Source organism: Schistocerca piceifrons, chromosome 8 (genome assembly GCF_021461385.2).
Source record: "Schistocerca piceifrons isolate TAMUIC-IGC-003096 chromosome 8, iqSchPice1.1, whole genome shotgun sequence".
NCBI classification, from domain to species: domain Eukaryota; kingdom Metazoa; phylum Arthropoda; class Insecta; order Orthoptera; family Acrididae; genus Schistocerca; species Schistocerca piceifrons.
Window position 1 is genome coordinate 486,794,879 of NC_060145.1, and position 24,460 is coordinate 486,819,338.

The window sequence follows — 24,460 nt, forward strand, 5'->3', positions numbered from 1 at the left end:
TAGGTAAAGACATTTCTGAAAAGCTTTTGACAATGGACAAGTTTAAGTCAAATTTTGTGCAAGTTTGCTGTGGAACTAAAATGTCTATATGCATGCAAATATGTTTATACATGCTGCACCTAGAAGCCATGTAACCACTGCTGGAAACAGTTAGTCACTCTCTTTTGTCTAAGTTTCATAAAGATTTTAGCTGCATTACAATGCAATATATCACCTTGCAATATAAAAATGTCTCTATGTAAACAGGACCAGTAGAAACCTGATTTCAAAACATGAGGTAAACAGATCAAGCACCTGAAGATGGGCTCCCAAGGTTCAGAATGCATTGAAATAAAAATCACAGCTATTGGCTGAAGGTGATTTTTTTTTTTTTTTTTTTTTTTTTTCTCTCCAGAAGTAACACAAACATGATGACGCTGGCAACAGTGGACAATATAAGGACATTTTTAAAGGATTTTGATGTATTATTTGAAAGTGAATTGTGTTTTGTAGAAGAGTTTGCTGGGAATGACACAACACAGACAGCAAGCATTGTTGAAGACATGTTTTGATGTCTTCAGCATAATTTTATATACTGGAAAAAACACAAAAAGAAAGTGAAAAAGTTGGTCAAAGGCTGAATTTGAAGAAACCTCTAATGACCAAAGGCTGAATTTGAAGAAAACATCTAATGAGTCACCTTCTCTTGTCTGTCAATCTGAATTGCAAGGATACCATTCTATGCATTGGGCTTCTGAGGCTCCTTGTTTGTCACATAATTTTGATAACATTCAAGAACTGCCTATGTCTCCTACTACAGATGCTGTATTGCCTCATAGTCACTGTAAATGATGCGTCCAAGTGGAGTGGGCATAAAGGTCCTGGAAGCAGGGATGCAGGTGTGTACCTTCAGACTCTTTGGGCCTCGACCACATTGATGACGTAATTAAGTAGGTCAGCAGCTCAAATTTTGTTTCTTGTTGTTAAAATATGCAGGCTTATACATTTCTTTCTTTGAATTGTAATCTGGAATCAGAACTGTGGCTCACTTCGTAGTTTATCTACGATCCCCATGCATATGTTGTAGTCTTACAAAAAGTTCAGTTCACTCATTTTTCTCTCCTTGGTTTTTGCATTGTGTTTAATGTGGCTCCCAAATGTTCCACAAAGCTGCCTTGTTTTCTATGGGGGGCATTCCCATCGAGGGGATTGAAGTTCTTGATAATGGTAGAAGAATAGGAAGTACTTTTCTTCAACTGATCTTGATTCTGCTTTCTGCACTGTCCAGTTACAGATGCACTTTGGACCATTCTCCATTTTATAAGGAATAGTTTATTCATTTGTTATGAAAAAGTCCACAGAGTACTTTGATAGCTGGTGATTTTAACTGTATGTTGTGTCCTTAGGATCAGTCTCTCAATTTTAATTTCTGTCAGGAGTTGCAAAATTTACTTTGTTCCTTGAAACTGCAAGACATTTGGATCTGTAAATGTCTGACTCTTGTCGAATTTACCTATTTTACTGTTACTTCTAGCAGTAGACCTACAGATTTTATTTATCTGTTTGGATGCATAGCACTATTTTGGCTGTCAATGTCATCTCTGCCAAGCTTCACAGACCACTGCACAGTGACTATTACTTTAAATCCTGCGCTGCAGCCACTGAAATTGTATTGATCAGCATGGGTGCTGCGTGTGGTGCAGTTGGAGTGATTCGGGAAGTGCAGAATCGTAATCTCCATTCAGGTGTGCGATACGCCTCCAATTTGGAATGGTGGATTCAACGGCAAAGCCAAGGCTTCAGCAAATGTCAATTCAATTCTGTGCCAATAGAGTGTGGGAATCTCGGAGGATGCAAGAATTTTACTACCCTTTCTTATATGACCTTTAAAATAGCGCTCATCAGGCTCTCCTATGGTTTGCAGATAGCAAATGAGTGAAGGAGCAATTGTCACAGTTGAGGCAGCATGAAACAGAAGGGTCAAGGGTGCGATCCAAACCATGTGCTTTGGTCATGGATGAACTGACTTCTCTATCTGATTTAACAGCACACGTGCTATTGACATGCATGTATTATGTTTCTCAAGTTGGTGGGCAGCAATTTTGTGACAGCACAAAAGGCCCCATATTCCATGCCCTCCGTTAATTCTATGTTGGGCTGCATGAAGTACCCATTCCTGTCGATATGACATCGGATTCCTTTGTTCTTGCTCTGGATTGTAGACTTGCTCCCACTCATAATGCTGCATTTTAGATGTTTTTCAGTGTGATGATGTTAGGGACCTTATTGTCGGATTGCCTTCTTGCAAATTGCTGAAGCTGAATGGTCTGGCAAAAGACTCTTATGCGCTTTTTTGGCCTTTGTTGGGTACCACTTTTACATTGCCGTTGAATGAAGTGTTGAAAGGGATGTTGGTGCCTGACTCTTTTAAGGTTGACAAAATTTTGTTAGTTCTTAAAAGTTCTGATTAGGCAGCGATTGATAAATTTCACCTGGTTACCATATTAAAGTTTGATTAAAAGACTGTGGCAAGGGCAGTGAATAGCTTGCTGTCTGCTTTGCTGGAGAAAGTTGTTCCTGACCATCAAAATTGTGTTCCTGGTTATTCTAGTCCGACCCTGGTAGCTGAATGTCTTGATCTTGTATTGGTGACCGCTGTTACTTCTGTTCCACGTGCTCTGGCTTTTATGGATTTTGACGAGGTGTTCAATCCTGTCAGCCATGACTTCCTGTTGCAGGTTCACTATTGACATGCAAAGGCTCTTTTCTAATTTGTTTATGAGTATTCGAGCTTTCACGGTTGTCAGTGGCCAAGTGATACAACCCCGATTAACATCCATAGAAGTTCACTCTCAGTTTCATCATTTGTTGTATCACTCGACACCCTTGTTTGCAGGATCACTGCTCATTTACGAGGGGGCCCTTTTAGGTGAGACGATCTTGGTGGGCACGTACACAGATGATACGATGATGTTACAACATTCTCCTGCTGAGATTCCATTCCTCATGGCTAGTATGAATGCCTTTTGTCTTGTAGCTGGTACCCACATCAACAAAGGCAAATGTTAGTCAATGCAAGTCATTTCATGGGCATCGGTGGTCAATCAGCATAAGCTTTTGGGAGTCATAATTTATCAGTCACCAATTAAAATGGCTACACTTAATTGGGAGTCAGTTATGGGGAAGATACAAGGTTCAATCTTGAAGCATAAGCGGTGTTTCCTTAACCTGCTTCAGAAAATTCAGACCCTGCATATCTGTGTCTTGTGCAAAGCATACTACATCACTCGGGTCTTTCACTTCCCTCAATGATTGCTAAGAAACTGAAACAGCTGTCTAAGTCATTTTTTATGGAAACATTGCATTTTTTTATTACAAAATGAGGTGGTTACATGTGTGCATCCCCTCTGGGGTTTGAAAATTTCCAATACTTAAAAGAAAACGTCTGTGTTGTTTGTTCAGTCCACTGTGTTGACTATCTCTAATGCACTCCACTCATTCATGTCTTAGTTGTTTTAGTGTCTACAGTTGAGCAGTCTTGACCCACATGTCAGTGACAGTTGATTGAATTTTTAGTTAAAACATGACCATGAATTTTTTATTGTTGTCAGTTATTTGGGCTGACATTCTACAGAGGCTGCATCTCACGACCAAATTTTTGTTAATGCCTGTTGGTGGGCTTGATTGTTCGGCACATGTTGAACAAGCATCACCACAAACTTCTAAGAAAACAGTGTGATTTCATCTTAGTCTTCCTGTTCTACCAATGACAGTGGTATCAAGTGATCCATAAACTGTTATCCACCAATGAGCACGTAATTCGTATTAGACTTAGTGTCATGTGTTAGTGCAGTCGCTGTCCCACCACAGACAAGCTACAGCATTATTTATTTGCCATGGTCACGTTGCAAACTCACTCTGTCTTAAAAGACAGTTCACATAGCTAACTTGCTCAGTTGAGACTGCCCTATCAGCTGATACCCTGTTGTGTCCATTGTATGGTGTCATTGAGCTCTTGCTTGCTTTTGTCGCTCGTATTTCCACTGATACATGTGACATCAACATTTTGAACTTCACATTCCACTGGCATACTTTCTGAAGGTTATTGATCTGATTGTGCACACACTCCCAAGTGCGGGTGTGCATCCCCTCAGTATGTATAGCACATCCTTGCAAAACTTGATCAAAATTGGTCATCCATAGGTCATCACAGGTTAAAATCTTGTCCAAAAATGCATCACCATTGCTATTGAAACAATTTAGGAGTTCATTGCAAATGGGAAATCTCTGGTCTTTATGATGAATGGTAAGCTTTATAATAATAATAATAATAATAATAATAATAATAATGTTTATTTGTCCATGTTAACTTTACAGTCTTGGACATTGTCATTTTTTGTACAATTATATCAATATCATGTCATTCCAAGAATGAATATATGCATCAAGTTGCACATTGTATATCATTCCATGCAATAATGTTATAAACATACATATCACTCCATACATATAATGATTATATACATCAATTAGCCAATAATAACAATACCACCACTAATATAGGGCAGTATGTAAAAGAATAAACTAACAGTACTGTAGCTCAGAATTCTTTTAATGAGTATAAACATCTTTCTATTAACAAATTTTTCAACTTGCACTTGGGAAGATTGCCGTGGAGTTGCTTTATATTTTTTGGCAACTTATTATAGAATTGTCCCCAGTTACATATGAACTGTGGTCTGCAGCTTTCTTGTTAGTCCGTATCCTATGATAGTCACTTTTGGCTCGAGTATTGTAATTATGGGTGTCACTGTTCTTTACACTATTTTCCTCATTCTCTTTTACAAACATTATGGTTTTAAGTACATACAATGAGTACATAGTCAGTAATTTAAAATTTTTGAAATAGTCCCTACAGGAGTGGCGTTTGCTTATATTAGTAATTATCCTAACTGCTCTCTTTTGAAGCCTGAAGGATGTTATATTTAAGTAAACATCAATTGAACCAGTGACCAACTCTCTTGCCAAGATTGTCAACTAAAAGTTTTAGTTCCTTGCTTATGATGATGCCTTCAATATATACGTTTGCCTGTTTAATTATTGAATGATGCTTATATAATATTAGGTTGGTGCATAAGTTCATAGTGTTTTTCCATAAATTTAGTAAACACAACAGATACACATAACAGGCACTTCAGTATCAATAATACTTACCCCTTCACTATGTACAACCTTCTACCAATTCTGGGATAACTTTTTGATTCTGTGACTGTAGAAATCACCCAGTTTTGAGGCAAAGAACTCGTCAAGCCATGTTAAATGTGCAATTTTGTACGGAAAGGAATTTCCTTGAGGGTTGTTCGGTAAAGAATGGAAAAGGTGAATAAGGTGTTTGTGGATGACTTTGCAACTGAACTTTTGTATAGTGTTTTTGGTCAGTGTAGCAGAATGCAGGCGGGTGCTATCGTGGAGTAGCATCACTTCACACAGTCTTTCTGGTTGTTGTTCTCTGATTGTGTCTGCAATACATCTCACCTGTTGACAATAAATGTCAGTAGTAATGGATACACCAGATGAATACTGTTATCTTTTGTAGATGGGCACTGATCTTTGTACAGGAAATTGCCACTTTGGGCTCAACCATTCCTTTTCTTTTCCTTATGTTAGCATTAAGACACCATTTCTTGCTACCGGTAATGATACAGGATAGAAATGGTTGGTGTTTGTCATGAGCCATTTGATGATGAGCAGCAGAGATCCACATATGGCCACCTGCTGATTTTCACGATTTTATCTCGGAGCATAGGCTCGATTTTCAAACCTTTCCCTTTGGATGCACATGTTGCACGATGGTGGTACGATCGTAGTTCATCACCTTTGTCAGTTCTTGAGTACACTTAAGTGGACCATTGTGGATTAGAGTGTTTAAACGATCATCAAACCACAAAGTTCTTCTCGAATGTGGAGAGTCACTAATGTCAAAACGATCATCCTTAAAATGAGAAAACCATTTTCTTGCCATGCTCTTTCCAGTTGCATTATTCCCGCACATGGCACAAATGTTTCTGGCTGCCTTTGCTGATTTCACCCTTCCACTGAACTCGAACAGAAGTGTATGTGGGAAATGTTCAGATCTCTCCATTTGGTACTTAATTTTCTAGCATCCAGGATCTCCAAATGACAAAATGACAATATGTAAACTCAAATAGCAACAGTGAACTACAAATAACAATCGATAAATAAACCGGTAGCAGCTGGAATACCAACACACAAAGCACAACAGCTATGAACCTAAAGATAACATGCTAAGTTACAGATAGGCACAATTAAGACATTTACACGTAAGCTTTCAGCCACAGCCTTTGTCGAAAAAGAGAAACACACATCATTCATTCACGCAAGCAAGCACACCTCTTACACACGTGTTTGCCAGCTCTGGCATCTTGGGCCAGAATTCTTCTCCCTCATCTTATTAACATTATTATTCTATTGTACTCTGTTACTGTTGCATTCTGGCCTGAGCTGCCAGAGTTGTGCGGTCACGTATGTGTGAGGGGCGCTTGCCTGCATGAGAATGAACGGTGCCTGTTTCTCTTTTTCCAGCGAAGGCTATGGCCAAAAGCTTGTATGTAAGTGTGTTTTAACTGTGCCTGTCTGTGCAACATAGTCTGTTATCTTTATGATAAGTAGCACTCTATCTTTTCCTGCATTATTGATGTTCCTACCTGAAGTTCCATTATTTAAAAAAGTTACAAACTTATGCAGCAAACTAATAATAACAAATACAAATGTAGCTCTAGCATAATCTATAACCTGTTTTTAATCATGAATATATATACAACTGCAGAGTTCCTTTTGTCATCCTAAGGATGAAAAACAGGACAACTTACTGCTTCACTATTAGAGTTGTACAGTAAATCATCAAATATTAATGGGTGTGTGTAACCTCAGTTTTCTTGGTCATATATGGAAAAATAACAATGTGGACATAATAAGAACCCCATGTTATACTCACCAACATAAGACTGATCAGCCAAAACATTGTGACTGCCCACCTAAACTTTTGACATGGATTGTAGTACGGAAGCAATGAGGCCTTGGTAGGTCACTGGAGGGAGTTGGCACCACACCCACACACATACACACGTCACCTAATTCACATCAATTGGAACTTGTTACTGTGTTCCTTGAACCACTCCATCACACTCTTGGCCTTTTGACATGGTGTATTATCTTACTGAAAAATGCCATGCCGTCAGGAAGCATGATTGTCATGAAGGGGTGTGCAACCAGTGCAGGATACTCCTTGGCCAAGCTTCGCCTTGCACAAGCTCTGTGGACCCGTGGATGCCCAAGTGAATATTTCCCAGAGCATAATGGATCTGCTGCCAGCTTGTCTCCCTCCTGCAGTACAGGTGTCAAGGAGTTGTTCCCCGGAAGATGACAGATCGAGTCCTCCCATCAGCGTGTTGAAGAAGGTACCAGAATTCGTAAGACCGTGCAATGCTTTGTGACTGTGCTAACATCCGTGCCAAAGGTCACGTGTCCATTTCAGTCGTAGTTGCCGATGTCGCGGTGTTAACATTGTCACATGCGTGGGTCATCAGCTGCTGAGGCCCGTCGCTAGGAGTGTTCGGTGCACTGTGTGTTCAGACAAACTTGTACTCTCACCTCAGTTTTCTGCCTGTCCTGTTTTACCAGTCGGCCCAGCCTACGAGGTCCGACATCACCAATGAGGGTTGGCTGCCAACCCCAAGACATCTGGATGTTTCACCTCAGTTTTGCCACATGTTGAAGACACTCACCACAGCCCTTCTCAAACATCCAACAAGTCGTGCAGTTTCTGAAATGCTCGTGCCAAGCCTCTGGGCCGTCACAGTCTACCCTCAGGTCAAACTCGGAGAGATGGTGCACCTTTCCCACGTTACACGTGCATAACCTGCTCACCGATACTACACGTCACTTATATTACACGCACCATGAGTGTGCCTCATTAGCAGTCATTTTTCATCACGTTACGTTGCTATCACCTGGGTGGTTTTGTATCGATAGTAAGTTGGTGGTCATAATGTTGTTGCTGATCAGTGTATATTCACAGTAAACAAGAAAGATTTGAATGAATCATATAGTGTACCAAAAACAACAATATAATGTAAGGGAATCAGATGAGACACAAAAAAATACAGATATACTTTCTTACAGATATGCAGAACATTACATCAGATGTATGGATTTTAATATATAATACAACCAATAAATATTTAACGTATTTGTAGCTGGTTGGAGTTAACATATTTTGGCCATATCATCTAAAGGCAACTGAGTATGTATCAGGGATATTATTTGTATTCTGAAGTTGACAACTAGATGGATGGACAACTAAATACAAATAGATTTTATGAAAAATGCACACATCCTATTTGTATGATTTAAAATCAATACACTGAGAAATTTATTTGATGTGACCTCATGTTAAAGTACATAATAAGTTCATAACATCCTGATGCAAAGGAAGACAAACTAATAAAGTCTGTCTAAAGGAAAGTTTGATATGTGTAAGAATAGTTCACACTTGTCCTAATAACCAAAGACTACAGCAAGTGAAGTAAAACAATTACGGACTTCTTATAACCTAAGAAAAATTATTTAGAAAGCTCTAGTTTTTAAGATCTTTTAGGTAATTGAAAACAGTATCAGGTTGGAATAAATCTCAGTCCAGCCCTTTATTGACCTTATGAAACATAACCATTTGTCCTATTAGTAACAATGATTTTACATAACATGATGTGATGCACTGTTGTAATTTCAACATTTTCCCTGTTCATAAAGCGAGCACACTGATGCTCTAATACCAAAACCTGTTGTAATATGACATGCAGTCATACAGCAGCGTGTTATGAATATTTATGTGAATTTAATGGGTTTTCTGAAAAGCTCACTCTCCCATTGTGCAAGATAAGAGGAACACTGCATGGTTTATAATTTGTACTAATTGCCATGATACTCATCTGTGTCACTACATTTTCTGTGTGTGCCAATGGTGAGGCTGCGGTCTTTGAGGTGTATTCAGAAAGTATCAGGGTTTTTGTTTTTTTGTGTGTGGTTTATTAGTGCAATTTGCATGTTTTTTCATTTTTCTGTTGGTAAACATGCCTGAAAAGAAAGTTCACTTTATTAGCTGTATCTGATAGTTTGTTATCAACTATCAAAGACATTACCTTCATTTTACCAAATAAGTGAAAGATAACCACTCACCTGTAGTAGACTGATGGGTGGCACATAGAATTATGTAATTGAATTTTATACAGCCTTCGCATTTGAGGCAAACGCATTTGTTCGGATGCAGACTCTTAGCAGCAACACACCACCATTCTCACATCAGCTTTCACTGGATGTAATTACCCCATCAGCTTAGTTCAAAAGCAGATTTCCTGGACCATCACATCCAAACCTGGTACTGCTGATCTCTCCAAAAAAATGGCTTCGGAGCTCACCACTGGTCATTCAGTATTATCCTGGTCTGAAATGTATTAATCAGCTAATTCGACAAGGCCTGTGACTTCCTAAAATCATGCCCTGAAATGAGATGCACTCTGTCTGAGATTTTGTGTACCGCACCTAGAATAGATTTGTATAGCCCTCCCAATCTCCGCAATATTCATCCTTCTCCTGCACCCGTCTCCCTACCCTATGGCTCCTACCCCTGTGACCATCCCCACTGCAAGACTTGCGCTACACACCCTCCTACCACCACCTATAACAACCCTATAACTGGCAAAAAGTATATGATCAAAGGGAGAGCCACCTGTGAAACAACGCATCATATACGAGCTGTTTGGCCTTTCACATCGGCACGACTACAACCAAATTATCAGTTAGGATGAATGGGCATAGGCTGAGGGTGTATACTGGCAACACACAGTAACCTGTTGCAGAGCATGCTTTACAACATGACAATCATGACCTCGGTGCCTGTTTCACCACAGGCGTCATCTGGATTCTTCCCCCAGACACCAGTTTCTCAGAACTCCATAGGTGGGAACCAGCGTTACAACATGTCCTTGCTTCTTGCCAAGCACCTAGCCTTAATTTATGTTAATTTCTTCCGTCTCAGCATTCCTTCACAATAACTACTTCTTTCTTCTCTGTGTTTTAGTTTTCTACATCTTTCATTTTCTTATCTGTCTATTTTTCGCCACCCTCCTCCCACCTCTGATATGTACAGTGCACTTACCTTTTCACTCATATTAACTCTTACACAATGTTTTAGCAGTAATCTCTGTCTTGTATATTACTCTCATATTAACTCTTACACAATGTTTTAGCAGTAATCTCTGTCTTGCATATTACTCTGTCTTCCACCTTTAAGCTCTCAGGTTTTCATATCTCATCTGATACAGTCCCCAACAATCCGTCTTTTCTTCTCATCTCATCCAGTGTCTCCCGTGACCCATGGTTCTGGGTGACTTTTCTGAAATCTACCCCTTTTGCTAGACCTCTCCAGGCCTTTTCCTTCACCCCCCTTCCTTCCACTTCAACCGTTATAACCATCTTTCATGCGTGTGTGTACTGCTGCCACTGCTGTCACTTTTGTCTGTACACCACACATCAGTCTGCTGTAGGTGAGTGAATGGTTCTCTTTCCCTTATTAAAAAAAAAATGAATGTAATTACTTTGACACTTGACCACAGACTAAATATCTGATATGGCTGACAGTGTAAAGTCACGTTTCAGACAGGTTTACCAACAGAACAATGAAATAAACATGTAAATCATACTAATAAAATGTACGAAATCGCAAAAACCCGCTTCCCTTTCCCGTATGTAAAATAAGGGAATGGGTAGTGTAGGTGATTATTTATTTTGTATAAACATTCATTGGAGAATTTATATAAATTTTACAAAAAAGAAATGGAATAATGTGCAGCAAGGTTTTAGAATTCTAAATATATCTATGAGAAAACGAGGATTTATGAATTGTGTAAATATTTTTAAGAAGGCTGTGAAGATATTGAAAGTTACTACTGCCCTGAATGGCCTTGCACATAATCAACTGATGAAATTGTGGAAAATATAAAAGAAATTATTATGAAGAATCACTGAATCACTATCAAAGAAGCTACTGGTGTTGTCAGTGCATCAGGCCATCTAATTTTTAGGATGTTTTAGGTATTAAATGTGAGATAGCAAAATTTTTCCCAAAATTGTGAACTAGTAAAAAAGTGGGAAATGCAAGTTGCTCAGGAATTGCTAGATGAAGCCAACAGTGAAGCAAAACTACTGAAATGTGTCATAAGAGGTGATGAAAAGTGGATTTAAAGATGATGCCAAATTTAAGGGTCAGTCATTCTGGTGGAAGCATTTGGGGCCACAGAGACTGAGAAATGCTTGACAAGTGTGGTCACATGTGGTGGCTACTCTCACTAAGTTCTGTAAATTTAACACCATAGTGCATCATGAGTTCTTGCCAAAAGATTGAACAATCAATAAAAATTACTACTTAAAAGTTGAATGCCAGTTGTGTAAAGCAAACTGTAAAGACCACCCAGAGTTTTCATGAAACAATTCATGGCATTTGCACTATGATAGCGCACTTACTCAACTTTCTTCTTGTTCTTGAATTTGTGGTCCAAAACAATACTATAATGATACAAAAATAAAAATTTGCATTATTTTTTCAAGGAACCTTATATATAAAGTATACAATACAAAGGTCGAAGAATGGAGCAAACACACATACAGTGGGCATATGTAGTGGATAAATGCCATAGTGCAATGGGAGGGAAGAGGAAATGTGATGCAGTTGGTCATGAATACAATTAATTTTGAGGTTCATGGTGTGGTGTACCATTGAACAGTATAAGGCATTTAATGCACCATAGTAATTGTTATTAAATATTAATTAATGCATGGCACAGGAACTTTTTAAGTTTTGCTGCTTTTACGTTATATTGACCCCTCAATGGCTCAGTGGTAAAGCATCAGACTACAGATCTGAAGTTAAGAACCTTCAACATCGCAGTGCGTCAGCAATCGTTGGTTAATACATTAAAAAACTAGAAACCCACCTTGATTGCGAAAAAAGCACCTAGTGTTAACCTAGGTTTCGGCGTAGAAGGTGTAGTTATCTACGCCGAAACCTAGGTTAACACTAGGTGCTTTTTTTCACAATCGAGGTGGGTTTCTAGTTTTTTAATAGATCTGAAGGTCTCGGGTTCAATCTCTGGTCAACATTGGAGTAATTAGCTGGGTAATTCAGTTTGAGTGTCGGACGGAGCCTTCTGCCTACTCCTTCTGATAGGACCGTGCCTAGTAAACTGATGGAGTGCTCATATCAACCTTCAGGTCAATGACAGCTTTACTTTATACCTGCGTGATTTGTAGTAATCTGGAATTATTTTACAGATACCCGGCCCGTGTGATCCCGGCCGCCCGTCCATAGTCCGAGGAATTGGACGCCAGCGCCTTCCGACAGTCACGACTGGCGAGATTCGGCGGGAGCAGTATGCCAGGAATCACCCTTCGCTGCATCACACATTCCCGCCACCTTCGGGGGTGGACCTTGAAGTGACGTCGCCACCTTCTTCACCTCCGTCACCTCAGGATGGTGTCGTTGCTTCTGAGCTGCAAAAGACATCTAGCGGATCATTCGAGGTGGCACTGTCGGATTTTTGTTCACGACTCGATGCAGCAGATATTCTCGGTCTGGTCAAGAGTATTATAGACACGCGCGCACCTCCGTCGAGCTTTGCATACGGAGGCGAGTGGGGCTCGACGGACGGATGTGATGATGATGGCGGTGGTGGTGGACTCGCCCTGGAGTACCCGGGCGGTGTGCAGATTGAGCTGAGGGTGTTTGGTTGTGAGTCTAAGGGTCTGAAAATGCGTAGAATATCCGGTGACCACTTACAGTACAGCCAGCTGTGCCAGGAACTGGTGTCTTGCATGTCTGTCTGAAGGTTGCGTTTCAGTTCTGTGACGAGTCTCTCGAGGTATGATTCAGATGCTAATACCTCTGCTGTCACTAAAGAGAAATTCCACGAGCACTAGAAATGTGCTTTCGTGAGTGCCAGATGTACATTTAATGGCAGTTTCATGTAATGGAGCCAGTATTGTCAAAAAGTGATTCTTATTTTTGGTACAGAATTAATGTGTCTTCTCTTTTGAATAGTTATTCTGATATGTAATACATGTGAACTGCAAGTAATTTCTTGACCAGTGTCAAAATTTGCGAGAGCATGTGCACATATTTATTGACGTGCCCTACACGGGAATGTATTTTCTACCACTTTTAATTCTATATCGTAAAAATATTTCATTTAATGTGCCTTTCTACTTGCTTAGTAGCTGGGATGTCAGAGTAGACACTAAAGACATAGATTTATTGTCTGGAGTGCCCATTCAGCCAAAAAGACGTAATTGAGTGATACTTTGACAGTGATATTCCCTAATGCCCTAAGTGGAAGTATAGTACTGTCAGTCATTGTGATAGAATAAATGATTATTAAAGACTTACATACTTCATAAGCTATGAATGGCAGAAGTTCTGACAGAAGATGAGTGTTATACATGTTCAGTTTAAAGAAACATTTGCATAAAAAACTACTTACTCTTGTTAAGTCTATGACTTGTCCACCAAGCAATTGCTTATCTTTGACAATGGCAAATTTACTTGTCCTTAAAAACAACAGTGTCTGTTATTAAAGAATGATGATCCACATCTTTCTGACAAAAATGAGGTTACTCATATCCTAACACACAGCAGTAAAACTGTTCCTAGGAATCAGTACCACTGTCACAGGCAGATGCTGTTGATAATGTAGCATTTTATGCACATTTGAAACAAGGTTCTGTTAGCGAGTGTCATAAAGGAGATCTGTGTATGTATTGCAGTGAGCCTCTGCTTATGGATGTGTTATCTGCAGAAATAACACCAGTTTGCTCACAAGCACTGTCAGAACTCTGTGCAATGTTATTGTGTTGGACATTCTTGAAGTTTCATTGTCTGGGACGTCAATGAATTACTTTTTTCTGTGAAAATGCCACTATATTATTTGTGGGAAATGAATAATTTCTACATCACTATGGTCCTGAATTTTACTCTTGTATGAGTTATGGAATGTGACTTAGAGAATGATGGATAAGGACTTTTTTCCTTTTTTGGAAAAGTGAGAAAGCCTTTTTTAGTAGCATCACCTTGTTGTAAGTGTTACTTTCAATAGTATTGTGTGTGTGTGTGTGTGTGTGTGTGTGTGTGTGTGTGTGTGTGTGTGTGTGTCATTTTTGTTAAAAGGCATTGTTCACATCAGGAAGAAAAACCACTCCTCAAGGAGTTGATTCAATGACGTTATCCCTGACAGGTGATTTTATGGCATTCCATTAATTTCTTCTGCATGAACCTTCAAAATACTTTTATCTACATCATATTATAAAGGAGTTTATGGGAAATTATATTTCTTGTTGTTAATGAAGTTTTATTGTATTGTACTATAGATATTTCATTTATGTATCTTCTTTTACCTTGAAAACAACATTATTGTGTTCTATAGATTCAGTACACACATTTTGACTTCCCTTAACTTGTCATAAGTCCTAACAGTTATGTGAGAGTCCATTTTTACCAAATTTGTCCAATGCCATCACATACTGCCTGCTGATTGGCATTTGTGGTGTAAGAAAGATAGTTATCAGGATTGTGTGTGGAAACTGCTCACATTAGTTCATACATACATCTATAAAACATAGAGGGTAATGGTATGGGCAAAGTATGATCAAACCTGTATGTGCTGAATGAGCTTTTTTGTTTACGATGAATTCATTTTATTATTACAGTTATTAAAGTGCCTCTGAGTTACAATGAATGTTCTCTGATGTTTCAGTTGTGGAAAGCTCATAAAGCAGCCCAAAATTTCACATTCATTCTTCTTGATAACTTCTACGTAGGTCTCCTCAGAACTGGAATATTTGATAATTGACTGAATCCTGTGCTCATCTTAATAACAGTTGTCAAACAGTGGAAAATTCAGTATGGAATGATGACAATATTTTGAAAAGGATAGATTGCTATGCATCATATGGCAGAGATGTAGAGTCGCAGATGAGCACAACAAAAAGACTGTTAGACAAATAAGCTTTCAGCCAATTTTTCCAAATTTAGAAGGCCTTTTGGCTGAAAGCTTACTTTCCTAACAGTCTTTTTGTTGTGCCTATCTGCAACTCAGCATCTCTGCTATATGGTGAGTAACAATCTATCATTTTCATAATATTGTTAATAACAGCTGTCTGTCACAGCCAACACTACTTAGTTGTAGGTCTGAAACTGGACTTGGATGAGAGCTCATTTGTTGTCATTTTGAGCATTAGACTAGGCAAGACATGCTAAAATTGTATTGTACGGAGAATTCGTTTGAGGAAACCGTAGAGTTATGAGGAAACAGTACAACTGACTAGTACTTGCCCTGAGAAGGTGAATTTCTGATGCTGCTGACAGACAAAATCAAACTAAGAGGAAAGAAAAGAGGGTTGTGTTTTGGAAGGTTAGGAAGAAGAGGCAGGATGTGAGGGGGACACCTGATGTGAGGATGAACAGCTCAGAAAACTAGGTATAGATTTGTTTCTTCTTATTGCGTTTCTCGACAGTACTGAAGTGTTGCCTGCCAATCCTAAATACTGGCGAGCCGTGCACTATGAAAATCACATTGTGGCACAAGTAAAACCTACATCTGAACTGTGGCAACAGATGTCCTGTAGTAATCAACTCTGTTACGGTAATTTAGGTAACCTGACATTAGTTTTGTGTTGGAGAGAATCACAATCGTAGTGTTATATCATTTTTGTGCTGCTAAATAGTTATTCTTTCTCTTTGTCTTCCTTTGCTTTTTACACTGTTTACGTGTTCCTACCAGTATTATTTGCCTTGTGTATTTAGGGGCAATAATATCTACATTTCTGACAGTAAATATGTGTATAACTTATTGCCAACAACAAGTATCTGTAGGATTTCCATTATTGCTATACTTATTTTTATTTTGGGCATTTTGGATTCATCTGGAGCAAATTTGTTCATTGCAGCTGTAGTCCCCTTGCTGCCAAGTCAGCTAAACTCATGGAAAGCTGTTTTTTTGATATAGTACTCTTGTTAGTTTACGACTTCCCACAGCTCAGTTTAGTTGTTACATTAATTTAAAAGTTGATACTAGGGTACGTAATGTATGCGTAACACATAAGAAAAAACAAAATTTAAATATTTCTTTATAAGTAGAAAAATGGACCATCAATGTGGGAGGACATCAAACTGTAAAATACTTGTCAAATACTATAACTTATGAAATGTAAACTTCACTTGTAAACTTATCTGATACAAACATGTCTGAACAACACACATAAGCGTGCAGTATGTTCACCGAGACAACACAAAATAATGATGATTATATATCAAGATCAGCTGATTTCCTTGTGCTTCACTGCACTAGTGTTGCAACATAGAACAAAGCTTTTGGATCCACACTGAGGTTAGCACTCACCTGCTATACAGCATGGAAATGTGCATGCTATAAAAAATAGGGTGAAAAAGTTTTGACATTTTACAGTCGAATAATGTGGAATGTTGACAAATTGTTTAATTGTACATTATGTGTTTTCAGTACAATCGTACTGCTGTTGACTGTTTGTAAAATAAAAGTATCTTATGCCAACTCAAAAACTTAAAACATGGAAATGTCGTAAAACTAAAACATACACATTTGAACTATTTTCATTAGAAGCTGACCTTAAAAACCATGCCAAACAGCCAATGTTCTTTTTATGGATCGACTGTACTTGTATTAACTCCTTCATCTTGTCTGCTTCCATTTACAAAATTGAGATGGAGTTCTGGTTTATTTGACCTCCTTAATAATGTTCCCTGTGCCACCTCTGTAATGTCTTAAAAATGAAATATTTTAATGAGGGAGTCAAGTTCAGTTACTTGGTATACTCACCTGTAGTTTCAGCTTTAGCTTAATAAGACTACAGTACTACTACTTTTTGTGAATTGGTGGGTTTGAGCAAACCTGAGAATACTTTATTTTAACTGTGGAACAATTTTCACAGTATGAGAACTTCTTGAGTGCCTTTGTATGCTGCTTTAGGAGATTAAAATATAAATGTGTGTACTGGATGAATTTTGTAACTTACAAAATTAGTCTTCTATATTTGAGTTAATGTGGATATATTTAATGTCAAATATTGTAAGTAGTCCGTGTTTTGAGTTGTTTATGTTTCTGAAAAATATTTTTGTATGTCTTTATGCCCACTGTTTTAATCAAATCTATACTGTAACTGTGTATATCTTCATTATTCTTCTGTTCAGTTTTTCACATGTAATATAGTGGTACGAATCATAATACAGAAGTAACAGACAGCGCATTAACACAGTTTTAGAGGTGTATTTCTACAATGCCAGTCAGTTGAGCATATTTTCTACTCTTATCTAATAAGACGTATAACATCTGTGGTTACAGCAGAATGAGATTTTAAATTTATGTCAATATAGCAGGCAGATGAGTATGTTCTTATTCTTGAAACAGTGCCTTAATAAGAAGTTTGGCAATTATTTACTTTGTGCTTATCATTATCCACAGCAAAAAATAATTTTAATACCACAGAACTCTTGTTTTAGTACACAATAATAACTGTCTTCAAAAAAATCAAGATATTTGTACCTTTGACCACTCTCAGAAATTTTAATCAGTATAATATACTTCTAGCAGTTGTGATTATGAATGACACAGTTTCTAGTATTATATATCATAGCTGCATGATAGGAAACATAACATTAGCAAATGATGATGTATTTCCATGTGTTTTAAAAGTATAATACATGGAAAGAATTCTGATTCGCTTCCAGTTCCAGATTTTTGTATTGTCGCATTGGGTCTGACTTTGGTACTTGAGGTTTCATGTAACTTTCAGTCATTAATTAAAAGAAATAGTTTTTGAGATATTCATCTAGTGCTGGTAAAATTTGATGATGCATAGAAAGCTCTATTTTATTTTATTTTGATTTTATATCGTAATTGCGTGTGATGAAGCATGTAACAACTCATGTTGTAATTAGCATGATGTCATTAAAATGTTACTGGATAATTAATCCAAATCAAACAGATGTATAAATTACATTGTTGGGTGTAATAATTTTTTTCATCAGACAGCAAGCGTTAACTAGTATTGATTCACATTCAGATAACTTTCAAGATTATTTTGAATTTGCAGGCTACAGGATTTCAGTAGCTGCGATGCCATACAGTGCGTGACTGGCAAAGCTCTGTACTAGTTTGAAGGCTCATAAAGTTGCAGAGCTATATGACTGGAGAATTTGTGTTAAAGCACTGATAACTTATTTCAAGATAAGAATGCTGTAGGTCTCCTCATCTCCCTTCCATTTTGTTTTCAAACATGTTCATCATGTCTTTGGCTTGTAAGACTGAGGTTTTATTACAGTTCCTGAAACATCACTTTGGTGTGCTGAAATGTGTGTCTGTAGCAATCTTGGAAGTAACTTGTTGTTTCTTTTATTGTTACTAGACATATTAGAGAAAACACTTTCAAAATCCAAACTTTTTTTTAATTGCTGTGGATAAACATTTATTCCATTGAAGTAAGAGTAAAAGCATTTCTACCTCCTTCCTACACTTTCACACAGAAAACGCCAACATTTAATGTAACAGTACCTGTACATGCACCAGTTAATTTAAGATGTACTGTTGGTTAGCTATATAGTGACTGTTCTTATATAAATTAACTGAATTTTATTTTACATTGTAGTTCATGTTTTATTTTTAAATTTTGACACAGTTACTTTGTTCTGGAGTTTGTTTAGTTCTTGTGTTGCAAATTCATGCTTTGATTAATGGTCTGAAGTGACAGTTTGGGCAAATAAATTTTAGTACTTGTAAGTACAGTTTTTGCAAAACGCACAAGTAAAAATGTAATGTTAAAATGTTTGTGAGCATATCATTTTTATTTTATTTTTATTGTGTATTGGTAAATAGCTGTAGTTTGTTTCTTCAGCTCTGAATGTGACTGATTGTTAAGTGAATAAATATGTTAAAATACTATTTTAATGGAAATTTTGTCTGTAAGTGACAATAGAATACCCAGAGTGGAATATCAACTGCAGTTCAAGGGGCCAGCTGCCCCTTGTGTTGCAGGTGATGTTAGCATTAATGCACTTGCTGTACAAACACTATCATTGTGTCAGTGTCCTGTGTTTACTTGCCACTTCATCTGTTAAGTGAATGAAGATAGGTTTTTCCTTCAGTTACAATTGTGTTTGCATTACACACTGGTGATATCCCTAAATTGTGATAGCTGACATCTTGTTGAATATGTTCCTAGATAACTAAAATTTTTCCTCCTGTTTTCCTTTTTCTATTTCCTAATTATTTTGTAACAGTGTACAGGATTATTTTGTATCAATAACACAAGCAAAACTCTAAAGTCGCAAGATGTTGATTATCATTTTTTAGATATTGGCATTAAATAATGTGGTTTGGTACTTTTACCCTCTAAATAGGATTTCTTAATTCTAATAGCCATTTTAAAAATGGTTAGTCAAAACTGTTTTTTGTGTTTACAATGTTCTCTTAAAAACATAAAAGGAAATCTTGTACTTTAGTTTTGTGTATATGTATGTATGTATGTATGTATGTATGTATGTAATGTATGTAAGTGTACAGAATTAATTATTTCTTTTTGTGTGCATTAAAATTGTATATTTAATTTTCTAAAATTTAGATATTTGTTATTACACTCTGTGCCTCATTACCTGAAGATGACAATGCATTCAAAAATAGTTTGAGCTTCATATGTTAAATTGGCTAGCATTGTTAGTAGTTTAGTTGCAGCATTAAGAAGGACCTTTTAAGTGTTTCAGTATTAAATCTATAAGCAACCTGTGGAGGTATCAGTAACTTATCCATCCACTGCCTCTTAAAAATACTTTTCTTAAATAAAAAATATTGGGTACTGATAAATAACGAACATGACATGTGGGAACCAACACACATATTTTTTAGATCCCCACCTCACCCATCATATGACCTAGTACAACAAAACAGAGTACAGCAACTATCATGTTCTGCCATCAAGTTTAGCAGACACTGTATAAAAGACCAGGTTACTGCAGTCACCAACTCTAGTGGGTAGCTATTTTGGAAATGTTTCTCACAATTTTTAAGGGCACATACATTACTTTCTATGAGTACTGACCTACTATAATTAGAAAAGCAATCTTGGTCAAATTGTTAAGTTCCTACTGCAGGTATGTTTTTGTATTATGCCAATGCTTGGTTAATGAAGTAAAGTTAAACAGACAAGTACACTCACGGATAAGAACAAAATTATTTTCTCAATGGAAAGTTACTGATATTCCCTACGAATATAGTATTTGTAATGTCTTAATACTATAGTAAGTCTGTCCACACATGCTGTTGTGCACACTTTTTGAAATTATTGTCTGTACATGTAGCTGCTGTCATGATGAGACAATAATTTGCTTTCATTATGTTGAAGTGTGAACTGATTTAATGTGAGAACGCTACTGCCCTTCTCTTATGCAAGCATCACATCTACATAAATTGGCCTTCATTTATTAAAAAAAGAATAGAATGTTATCTTTTAAATGTAGATGTATATTAATAACAAAGTATTAAGTAACTAATTGTGATTTAAGAAGCACAAGATCTATGCCTTTTCATTTAGAAGTTCTTTTAGCTTTTTGCACAGAGTACATCAAACGTACACTATAATGTTATTCGTGAGGAACAAATAAAAGCTAAGTTTATGATACTGAACTACACAGTCAAAATTGCCAGTATTTACATTTAGCAGCATCACATGTGTTTATTCGAGGCATAATTTATAATTAGTTATACATACACGTAAGTATCTGTGTAAATTTTGTGTGCGTTTGAGGTGGTTGAATGTATTACAAGGACAATCTTAATAGATCTTCAGCAAGCAATTCATTCATTTTTTTTCCAAGCAACTTTGAATGAATCATAGATTTGTAAATAAAAGTTAATCTTTTTGTAAGATTATAGGTAATGTTTCCTGACAATTGATCTCTTTTAATTACAAACTTGCGACACTTACTTATATTTTATTCATATTGACTTAATATTTGTTATAGTCTTCTTAGATTGACATGTATTATATGTGTGCTACTCCACACAGGATGATGTGTAAAGCAAACTACATTGTTTTTCATAGAAGTATAATGTGTAAAAATTATGTATAGTTGTACATAACTAAAGCTTGTGCTGTAAATCTAAGGTAAGACTGTGATTTTTACCATTCTCAAATAAATACCAAGAACACTTCCGGTGCTTCAGATGCTGACTTATTATTGTGCGTAAGGTTTCAAATTTATTATGGAGAAAGTACATCATGCAATCAATATGGGCAGTCTGACTGCATAGTTTGACACAAACCTTTTCATTAATTCTCCATCCATCACATTTCATAAATCTCATCATGAGGGAAAACAAGATGTGATATTGAATAAGTCAAAATACACTGTAAAAAAGAGAAAGTCAGTGAAAACCTGCCACATCAGTCATGTAATGCTTATGCTGTGTCAAACATTTTTGCCAGACGGGGTTCAGAACCTGGATTTCCCATTTAATGCAGTCATTCATCATAATCTTCAGGCAGCGTGAACGTGCCTCCAGCCGTAACTCAAATTTTTATTGTTACTGATGTTCTCTTTTATTACTTCCGAACACAACAACCAGAGTATGTGAGAATAGCGCTATAGTGGTAATGAATGTAGTGGAGGACAAAGATGAGGTGACTTATCGAACAAAAGCGCTGGCAGGTCGATAGACACACAAACAAACACAAACACACACACAAAATTCAAGCTTTCGCAACAAACTGTTGCCTCATCAGGAAAGAGGGAAGGAGAGGGGAAGACGAAAGGAAGTGGGTTTCGTCTTTCGTCTTCCCCTCTCCTTCCCTCTTTCCTGATGAGGCAACAGTTTGTTGCGAAAGCTTGAATTTTGTGTGTGTGTTTGTCTGTCTTAGTTTCCTTCCATTATATATATATACTCAATCTTTCCTCTCCCACATCCACACCGGCTATTCAGAGCATCCTCCTCCAGGCCAACCGCAAATTAGAGCAGCATGCCACCCTTCACCTAAAAAAACTATCCAATCTCCTGGTTTCCCACCTCCGGAAAGGCAACTCACTCACCCTTCACAACCTTTCCAGCAAACCTCAACCACCTCTCATTGCACACAAACCCAGTCTCTCCCATCTACTCAGTCTCCCACTTCCAGCTCCACTCCCTCCAAAACCTCAAAATTCCAAGCAACACAATCTGGCACCACAACACCCTAACTCAGTAGTTAACCTTTCCTCCAAACCTCTCTCCCAATCTGAAACCTCTGTCCTATCCAAAGGCCTCACCTTCAGCCCCACTCCCAGATTCAACCAAACAGCCCTCGTCAAAGATTTACTGTCCTACACTCGTACTCTCTGCTGGAAGTATCACTTTGCCACGAAGAAAAATGATCCTAATCCTACCCCTAATGATCCAACTCCCCAAGACACTATCCAAATTGAACCCTGCCTGGAACAGTTCCGTCCTCCGTCACAGCGGGACCCACCACCTCTTCCTCAAAATCACCCTCTCCAAACCTTCCAGGAATTTCTGACTTCCAGCCTTGCCTCTCAATCCTTCTTAAAAAACCTTAATCCTACTCCCAACATCACCACTGCTGAAGCCCAGGCTATCCGTGATCTGAAGGCTGACCGGTCCATCATCATTCTTCCGGCGGACAAGGGTTCCACGACCGTGGTACTTGATCGTCGGGAGTATGTGGCTGAGGGACTGCGTCAGCTTTCAGACAACACCACATACAAAGTTTGCCAAGGTAATCCCATTCCTGATGTCCAGGCAGAGCTTCAGGGAATCCTCAGAACCTTAGGCCCCCTACAAAACCTTTCACCTGACTCCATCAACCTCCTGACCCCACCGACACCCCGCACCCCACCTTCTACCTTCTTCCTAAAATTCACAAACCCAATCATCCTGGCCATCCCATTGTAGCTGGTTACCAAGCCCCCACAGAACGTATCTCTGCCTGCGTAGATCAACACCTTCAACCCATTACGTGCAGTCTCCCATCCTTCATCAAAGACACCAACCACTTTCTCGAACGCCTGGAATCCTTACCCAATCCGTTACCCCCAGAAACCATCCTTGTAACCATTGATGCCACTTCCTTATACACAAATATCCCGCACGTCCAGGGCCTCGCTGCGATGGAGCACTTCCTTTCACGCCGATCACCTGCCACCCTACCTAAAACCTCTTTCCTCATTACCTTAGCCAGCTTCATCCTGACCCACAACTTCTTCACTTTTGAAGGCCAGACATACCAGCAATTAAAGGGAACAGCCATGGGTACCAGGATGGCCCCTTCGTACGCCAACCTATTCATGGGCCGCTTAGAGGAAGCCTTCTTGGTTACCCAGGCCTGCCAACCCAAAGTTTGGTACAGATTTATTGATGACATCTTCATGATCGGGACTCACAGTGAAGAAGAACTCCAGAATTTCCTCTCCAACCTCAACTCCTTTGGTTCCATCAGATTCACCTGGTCCTACTCCAAATCCCATGCCACTTTCCTTGATGTTGACCTCCACCTGTCCAATGGCCAACTTCACACGTCCGTCCACATCAAACCCACCAACAAGCAACAGTACCTCCATTACGACAGCTGCCACCCATTCCACATCAAACGGTCCCTTCCCTACAGCCTAGGTCTTCGTGGCAAACGAATCTGCTCCAGTCCGGAATCCCTGAAGCATTACACCAACAACCTGACAACAGCTTTCGCATCCCGCAACTACCCTCCCGACCTGGTACAGAAGCAAATAACCAGAGCAACTTCCTCATCCTCTCAAACCCAGAACCTCCCACAGAAGAACCACAAAAGTGCCCCACTTGTGACAGGATACTTTCCGGGACTGGATCAGATTCTGAATGTGGCTCTCCAGCAGGGATACGACTTCCTAAAATCCTGCCCAGAAATGAGATCCATCCTTCATGAAATCCTCCCCACTCCACCAAGAGTGTCTTTCCGCCGTCCACCTAACCTTCGTAACCTCTTAGTTCATCCCTATGAAATCCCCAAACCACCTTCCCTACCCTCTGGCTCCTACCCTTGTAACCGCCCCCGGTGTAAAACCTGTCCCATGCACCCTCCCACCACCACCTACTCCAGTCCTGTAACCCGGAAGGTGTACACGATCAAAGGCAGAGCCACGTGTGAAAGCACCCACGTGATCTACCAACTGACCTGCCTACACTGTGACGCATTCTATGTGGGAATGACCAGCAACAAACTGTCCATTCGCATGAATGGACACAGGCAGACAGTGTTTGTTGGTAATGAGGATCACCCTGTGGCTAAACATGCCTTGGTGCAC

At 38.5% G+C, this 24,460-nt stretch overlaps 1 protein-coding gene across 1 annotated transcript in view; it reads left to right on the top strand.

Annotated features, from left to right (window-relative positions):
- LOC124711494 (serine/threonine-protein kinase SIK3) overlaps positions 1-21,352 on the top strand; it is a 523,642-nt gene extending 502,290 nt beyond the window's left edge. Inside the window, exon 19 of the mRNA XM_047241604.1 lies at positions 12,385-21,352. Coding sequence (XP_047097560.1) covers positions 12,385-12,936 — 552 coding nt within the window. The 3' untranslated portion in view covers positions 12,937-21,352. The remainder of the gene's footprint in view (positions 1-12,384) is intronic.
- Positions 21,353-24,460: the final 3,108 nt, after the last annotated feature.